Here is an 8,581-nt window from a genome sequence, read left to right on the forward strand (position 1 = left end):
GCATCGATGAAAATCCGCTTGTCCTTTTGCACGCTTGTCATTCTCTTCAGCCCAATCACTCAATTTCATCTCCATTATGCACCCAAATAGCTTTGCCATAAGAGACCCAATCATTATAGTTCAGTATTTGTTTACATTCTTTACATCCCCTCATTTAAGGTTATATAAATTGGCAAGCAACTATTTCCGAGAAACAAATTAATTGAGCAACTCCCTTCACACATTATTATTACTTAGAGAAAATTGCAAAAGTGCAAGTGGGTTTTTCCACCACAAAGTTGTCACCAAAGTCCTCTGTCATGATTGACACAGAGCACACTCCATCATTGCATATAGGATCGTGAGCCCAAGACCCTCTTCATTTTCTTTGAGAGACTCTCCTAATTGCAAGACTACACCCAAGTTATTTTGAAAAGAATAAACAACCCCTAAATCACTACTAACAATCGTATTTTACACGATGTTATTTATCATGTAATCAATACACTCATGTAATCAACACACTCATCCTATGTTGAAAGCCAAGCATGAGGTAAAGTCTAACTATGATCAAGATATGATAACAAAATAGCAGCATATCTTGATTCATATGAGGAGATACCAAAGATGAAGTTGCATTATTATAGCATAAAAAACATTTGAGATTAGGACACCTTTATATCACAAATAAAATAATCTTAATCACACAATGCAAATACATGAAATTGTTTGAGCTAGTGGTTTTGTCATCATGAAGAACTAATCACTTTCAAAATGCCTCAAAATGTTGAAGAATCTATATCTACAAGATCATTATAAAAGGAAATTGAAGCAATGGCCTTGTTCAATGCGATTACCAATTGTTAGCTATTTGGGAGCTCTAAATTTTTTTTTAACCAACTTGTCACTCTACTTATCAACAAAATCATCAAGAAAGAAGCCATTCATGACATCAAAACATTCATAACATTAAAGGGAGAAATCTATTAAATGGAACCAAAAAGAAATCCATACCTTCAATCATGGAGCAAAATAAATAGCCCCCGGCTTGTCGGCTGATCAACGGATGATTGTCGGGATCATTTTTCATTGGCGTGGGACTGTTAGACAAAGCTATTGGTTCTTTTCACTTGTATTATCCATTTGGAATACATTTCCATATATAGGTTGATCAGCATGTTATTTTTTACTAGGAGACACAAGCCAAGTGCTTTTTTCCTGCAGAGACTGGCAATAGCAGTTGACATCGAGGGAGCTTGGAAAAGCATTCAGCTTATTTCAACTCTTTTATGGCTTGAAAACTATAACTTTACTGTGCATGTCGTACATGCAAACACACCACATCTTCCAAATCCCTTTCAATATGCTAACTAGCAATGATTATGTTTTGCATGTGCCTGATTATAGTTTGAGTAGAAAATTTTGTCTACTTTTCATGGGTGCCCTACGTTGCGGCATCATTGTAGCATGTACAACAAGTCACTTGTCTTATTAATGTTAATACTAGTTTTGGCAAAACATGCCCTTCAATTGTATCTTCAAAGTAGCTTTGACACATGTGCACACCAGACCCTTTGTTTTTGCAATCAGTCCCTTGCCTTGCCTCTGCAGGTTTTCTAATTGAGCACATTCATTCAAATATTGCTTGCGCAACTTATTGGCACATTGACAAAGGTCTTGCTTCTATCTGAGTAGTTTCTCTCACTTCCATTTTCTTCTTAGGTATTTTGGATTTTTGTAGTTTTTTTGTCATTCACACATTTCCCCATTGGGAGGACTGCAGGTGCCCTAGCTGGGGTTGCTCTCACAATTGTGTTTAAAGTGGATACAACAACATAATCATATGAGGCCATTAAAGACCTCGCCATATTGGGTCTCCTCTTTGGCACCGTGATGGTGAGAGTATATTTAGAAAAAGCACCTTCTATGTAGAGTGTGCATATTTAGCTCCATCTAGAGTGCCCTTTTCACAAAAGACGCATGCTGTTTAGTGTTGAAATATTTTGTGATGAAGCGTTGCATGTAGAAAAACTATCATCAAAGCTTCTTCTTTTGGCAACCATTGCAATATAGGTTATGTTGTTGAAGCCATTTCTTCTCGCATTGGTGACCAATGCAATAAGATTATTTTGCTAAAGCCATCTCTGATTGCATTTGAAACCAATGCAACAAGGTTATGTTGCCAAAGCCTTTATTAATCGTTGGCCTCTCACATTGTCCCTTCTCTTGTGAAACCTGCCGAAACCAGTCCACAGCGGTGCGGAACGGTTCCAGCAGGCTCACCATATGTATAAAATCATCGAGAAGGTTATTGTGTTTTTATAAAATCATCTCGAGTAGGATTTGAAGTGGGACACTCTGCAGCTGCAGCAGCTAGGCAGGTCGCAGACTTGGTAGGTCAAATATGGCACACTGGCTAGGAAGGTTACTGTGCATAGGAATAGGGTAACACAGTACAAATCAAGAGCGATGAAACTTGGAGATACCTTGACAACCTCTTGGATGTGTGCTAGATAGGATGAGAAGAGGGAAACAAATACGTTCTTTGTCGATCAGCATTGGGCAAGCCAGGGCCGGCAGTGGTATAATTTTCTCAAAAATTGGCGCCTCCATCGCTTGAAGACCAGTTGTAATTTTTTTTTGAATAAAACACCACCCTAACCTCATGACCCTTCCCCTCCCTAGGTTGTTGCTGAAACCAGTCTACACCGGCGTGGACTGGTTGCAACAACAGACCCAGGGAGGGAAAGGGTCATGAGGTTAGGGAGAAGACTAGGGAGGGGTATGGTCATGCGGCTGATTTCCTTAAAACTTGCAAGAATACTAGGGAGGGTTTGGTCATGCGGGTAGGGAGAAGACTAGGGAGGTGGGTAGAGCCATGTATTTTAAAAAGAAACGAAAAGCAAACTAGGGATGTGTTGTAGCATGCAATGCCACTAGCAAAGAAAGCGGTGCATCAGGCATAGAAAGTGGTGCCACAGGCAGGCATATAATTCAATAGTGTGGCTCTTGGAAAAATGATATCGAGATGGCACAATGTTGAGGTGTTGAAATGGATGACAATACAAAGACACTTGCAATGCGATGGTGGCGAGCCATGCAAGGGATTTTTTCCCATGATTGAAGGGACTAGGGCATTGGATTGCATCCATATATGTCACTGTATAGAAGAATCAATTATGCACTTGTGTAGGTCTCTCTTGTTTATGTGTTGCTACAAAGGATCCTAGAAGTCTTTGGAAGCTTTAAATTACCATTATGTGAGTGAGGTAGGTCTGGATATCCAAGAGCACTTATAGGATAGGAGAAATTGTTGCTTCATTACTTTACCTATGCATCCTGCAAGCAAATGCACTTGAGAGTTGGACCTTTTTTGTGCAAAAGAACTTGCAATTGGCTCTGGATCAGATCGCTTCTGTTGAATGATTGTGATAGACTCGTTAGGCAAGAAATTATCCTCACGGAAAGTGGTTCTAGAAGCAAAATGATCAATTCAAGAAGTCTTCCGGAGGTCCCTACAAGACACCTTTTCAAGATTTATTTTATCCTTAAAATTTCAATTAGAGAGTCTCAAAGAATTAAGAGCTTAGAACCCATTGTTGCACAAGTTGCCATGGAACAGATGAGAACTTTTGGTAACTAGTAAACTGGAGCTTGCCACAACTCTTTTACTGCCTCCTCTTATCAAAATACCTTTGGAAGACAACATTCAAATCCATGACAGCTAGACATGTTAAGCTCTTAATCAATTTAACTTGCATGTAGAAGCACCTGCTAAGTTCTCTGAAATATACTCCGTTTTACTTAGATTTTTCACTATAACTATGATTGTATCAATTTCTCTCTCAAGCATAGATATCCAAATTCCTTCACAAGTACTAACTTCCAAAGGAACACTCTCAATGTGATGCAAACATTTTGAAAAGAGCTAACAACCTTCTATGCTTCCTTGGTTGATTTCTCTCCTTTCATGATCTTGTCTATACATACAAGGCCCAATTTGCACTTGCAAGCTTCACTTAAAGAATCTCATTGTCTATAAATTTGTTTGAGTAAAAGAGAATTTAGAAATCAACTTTTATCACAACTAAGCAAAGAAGCAACTAAACATCTACCTATTTCAAGTCAGGTATGGTAAAAAGAAGTAGAAAACTCATACCTCAAGAATCTCATTGAGATGGATATGAGGCAATTGGGTATGCTTTAGCTCATTATGCATTCATTGGGCACATTGCTTCATCATTGCCATTACATATGCCATCAATGTAGTTGCAGCGGGTGCATCCACACCTTACGGTTCTCATTTCCTCCATCATTCAAGTGTTGATATGGAAAGAGGAAAGGGAGGTCCGATCAAGGGTGCTACACTCTGAAGTTGTGTGTGTGTGTGTGTGTGTGTGTGTGTGTGTGTGTGTGTGTGTGTGAGAGAGAGAGAGAGAGAGAGAGAGAGAGAGAGAGAGAGAGAGAGAGAGCTTGCTCTTGCTTGCTCTTGCTTGCTTTAGGCACTTGTTTTTTCTTGCTTACAAAAGTGGAGTTGTTTATGCTTTAGGAGGTTCTTGGATAGTATTGTAGGCTTATGAGGTTACTTTTTTGCAAATCTAGGTGCAAACTTTTTGGTGGGTTCTTTTTGAGAGGAGGTATGCCACATGGAATTGAATTATATATGTTTTGAGTATGAAGAGACTTCTTGTGTCTTGAGAATTCAATTTTCATAATGGTTCTAAAATATTTTTGTCAATCAAATGTCAAATTTGTGGTACTCAAAGTAAGGTGCATTGCATAATTTTTGTCTTTCACCATTGTTGATCCTGTATCAATTTTCTCGGATTTATCTTTGCTCGGTGATTAGAAACCCCCCTCCTTTATGAAAATTCTTAACCCAATTAGTATTCCAATCATAAGGCATACCATGTTGAAGTGAAAGGTTGAACATATCACACATCCACTAATGGGTAAAATCTCCCGTCCATTTGATCATCTCCGGCGTGATACCTTAAAGATCTCTCGCTTTTTGCGAGTGGCCAGCTTTTCAAGCCCACCGCATACATCCTCAATAGTAAAAAAAGAAGGAATACATGGAAGTGAACCATAAAATGGAATTTTTTGAGCATATCCACAAGACTCAAGTTACCAAAATTCTCAACCCGCTTGCCCCTCAAGTTTCTCCAAAATCTTTGACATGCATGTGCCTTTTCTTGGACTTGTAAAATTTGTTGCTTTACTTCCCATCTTCTTCTCTTCTTTTGAATCAATGCCTTGTATGTATGCAGATGACTTTGATAGTTGTCTTTGTCCATAGTTTCATCAAGCTTTATCAAGGACTTTCGAGCATTTTGACATTCTTTATCAAACCACCTTTTGCGTGATCTATCTTTGCTGATACCATGGAGATGCTTTATGGCAAAGCATTCTTTGGCACAAGAACAAATAACTTTCTTGAAAGCTTCCCATTTAGTTTCTAATGGTGTGTCATATTGAAGATTTTTCAGTCATAACTTTTGCTCAACCATTTCAATGTACATTGGTGCCCGTTTGAAATCCATACATAGTGATAATTTCTCTTTCCTTTGGCTAAGAATATCATGCTTATTTGCTTCTCCACATGAAAGGTCAATACATGAGGTCTGATGGTGGGATTTTGGGGTCCATGTCCAAACATAAAACTCTTTATGTGATACATAATGGCTTCTGAGAGTAGCATATAGTAAATCGCACTCTCCCCATTATGTTTCCTACATGTAAATCCATTTGTTCCACTCTACAAAGATACACCATTGGCAATGAGCATACCCGTGCTATTAAACATGTGTAAAAGTAACTTTCCATAGTGCTCCGGTCCTTTTTCATCCATTGAAGTACAATCATACAAGTGAACTTCCTCCAACTCCCTTGAAATGTTTGGCATCTCAAATTGTTATCATGTTGCAATGTTTTTGTGTGAGCATTCATATCCCCAAATACAATAACATCACCTTTGACTTTGAAATAAGCAATGTCCGCTTCTAAATAAAAAAATGGATAATCTCTATCCATACTAGCATAAAAGAGGGAATCATGATGAGGAATGTAGCAACCGGCTACAAAATGGGTGCTCTTTTTGGTGTCAAATTTTCAGCCATACATAACGTTTGTACTTGTCATCTTTCACAATTGATACAAAATCTTTCAGTCCTTTCTTAACGATACATGCTACCCCTCCTTGCCCTCTTTGTTCCTTGAGATTCTTTGACCACATCAATAAATGTACATTGTAATCATCCAAGCCATTAATCCTTTGTGTATCATTCTCCCAAGTTTTTACAAGAAGTACAACATCGGCTTTGCTTGTTAGTTGATTAATGCCAACCCCCGCATTCCATGGGTATCCATTACAATTCCAAAATCATATTTTCAATTGTAACTCGGTCTCATAGGTCACACATCCCTATTTGCATGAGGACTTGCCTCCTCCTTGGGCACATTTTCTTCGTGAGAGATCTCCTTGTTTCTCTTATTCTTTTTCTCATATGCCTTGCGACACATATTTTATTGCTTAATAGTTCGATCTTCACATACAAAATTTTTTTAATCTCTCAAATAGATCCAACTATTATCAAGATAATATTTCGTTTGGTCTCATCCGGCATGGTGCATACAATTGGTCGTTCTCCCGAGCAAGGAGCTCCTTGCTTCCCCCCTCTATGTGCTCCATAGACCATAACTCCGGACATGTGAAAGTGGGTTTTGAAGAAATCTTTGATAACAATGGCAAGAGAAGGAGGTGTCTTTAGCCTCTCTTTGGAAATTCCACGAATAACAATGTTCTTGGAACATCGCTCCCGTTCAACTCCTCCACATCCACATTCTCGACATTCTTTGTTTGAACCATATATTGCATGAGTGAGGAATTAGAAACCACATACATCAGCCCAAGACTTGTTTGTGCATTCATTTTTCATGCAGCATGCATCGGGTAACTCATGGTGTTAAATTTCTCATCTTTCAATACATGGTCATGCTCTACTTTTCTCATCTGCTCTTTCAAAGCATTCAAGTCCACAAGAGAGCGTTTACATTCCTTGACTTACTCTTCAAGTTGCATCAAACATGTTTTTTGTATCTCAAGTGTCCTCTTGAGATTCTCATTCTCAACCACAAGTAACCTTAGTGTGCCATTCTCCATTGCAAGCTCTCGTAAGTCTTTGACTTGTTTGTTTATGATCTCTTGCAACGATACCAAGTATGCCATGATCATGGTTTCTGATGTTGTTGGTTGGGTGGTTGTGTTGCTATCTTCACACTTAGCAGATTTTGGATCATTTTTCACAATGGTTGTGGACCTTGTTAAAGAAGAAGAACCCTTGCGAGTGACGGAAGACATTGTATGTAAAATAAGAGATGAGAGTCAACTTTCTTGAAACTATTCACTTCAAAAATGCTTCTACAAAAATGCCTTCCATAACTTTGAAACTTTCTATCTTTACATCAATGCATAGAGGGCGTCATGCTCTTCTATTAAGGCTATAGATCACCCAAATCGCAGTTTGGATGAAGAAGCTATGATCATAAGAGCGAACTACTATCTACTAGGTCAAAAAATGGCTGCATTTTGTGTGTGTGTGTGTGTGTGTGTGTGTGTGTGTGTGTGTGTGTGAGAGAGAGAGAGAGAGAGAGAGAGAGAGAGAGAGAGAGAGAGAGAGAGAGAGAGAGTAAGGAAGGATATGAAGCAATAATTTTGGAAAGAGATCTCAAAAGGGATAGGGAGCTAGAGTAGGAAAGTTGATGCTGCTTACATCAAGAAAGAGGTTATGGAACCTGAAAGAGAGATGCAATCTTTGGAAGAGAGAGAAAGTGGCCTAGGGAACCTTGATCAAGGAAGAAGATGTTGGAGCTATGCAGATAGAGGTTTTAGATCTAGAAGGAGGAGGTTGGAGCTATGGAGGAGGTTTCAAATCTAGAAGGAGATGTTGGAGCTATGGAGAAAGAGGTTTCACATTTGGAAGGAGATGTTGGAGCTATGGAGAAAGAGGTTGCACATTTGGAAGGAGATGTTGGAGCTATGGAGAAAGAGGTTCTAGATCTAGAAGGATACGTTGGAGCTATGGAGCAAGAGGTTGTAAATGATCTACATGGAAATGTTGTAGCTATGGAGAAAGATGGTGCATGCCTAGAAGGAGATGATGTAGCTAACGAGGAAGAGGTTGTAGGTGTAGAAGGAGATGTTATAGAGCTAAAATGATGTGTGGTAGACTACTTTACAAACGGGTACCCTAGCATGAGAATAGGAGGAGAGAGGGATTTCAAGGTGTTTTAAAGAGAGAGTGGGGATAAAGATTGCAGATTTACACTTTTCAGTAGTCGGGGGGGGCGAAAGAGAGCTTGGGATACTTTTGGAGGTGTAGAAAGAAGAAGAGAGACAAGAAAGAGGGAATAAGAGAGGGAAACTTTTAATATTTGAAACTTGAAAAAAATACTTTTAGGGGGGAGAGTAACCTCAAGTAGATCTAGTAAAATATGCATATACTCTTCAAGAAAAAAAGAAAAAGTATTTTTAAATAGGCATGTCTAAGCTATCTACCCCACCCTTCTAGCCTTTCGTCAAAGCTTGATTAAGTATTTTGTT

The 8,581-nt window shown here is 38.9% G+C and overlaps 1 protein-coding gene across 1 annotated transcript; it reads left to right on the forward strand.

The window, feature by feature from the left end:
* Window positions 1–7,844: 7,844 nt before the first annotated feature.
* LOC147446618 (uncharacterized) lies at window positions 7,845–8,197 on the forward strand. The gene is made up of 2 exons (XM_086526264.1): window positions 7,845–7,885; window positions 7,924–8,197. The coding sequence occupies exon 2, from the start codon at window positions 7,934–7,936 to the stop codon at window positions 8,195–8,197; it is 264 nt and encodes an 87-aa protein (XP_086382390.1). The 5' UTR covers window positions 7,845–7,885; window positions 7,924–7,933.
* Window positions 8,198–8,581: the final 384 nt, after the last annotated feature.

This window comes from Adiantum capillus-veneris, chromosome 12 (assembly GCF_014529385.1).
Source record: "Adiantum capillus-veneris isolate H3 chromosome 12, ASM1452938v2, whole genome shotgun sequence".
NCBI classification, from domain to species: domain Eukaryota; kingdom Viridiplantae; phylum Streptophyta; class Polypodiopsida; order Polypodiales; family Pteridaceae; genus Adiantum; species Adiantum capillus-veneris.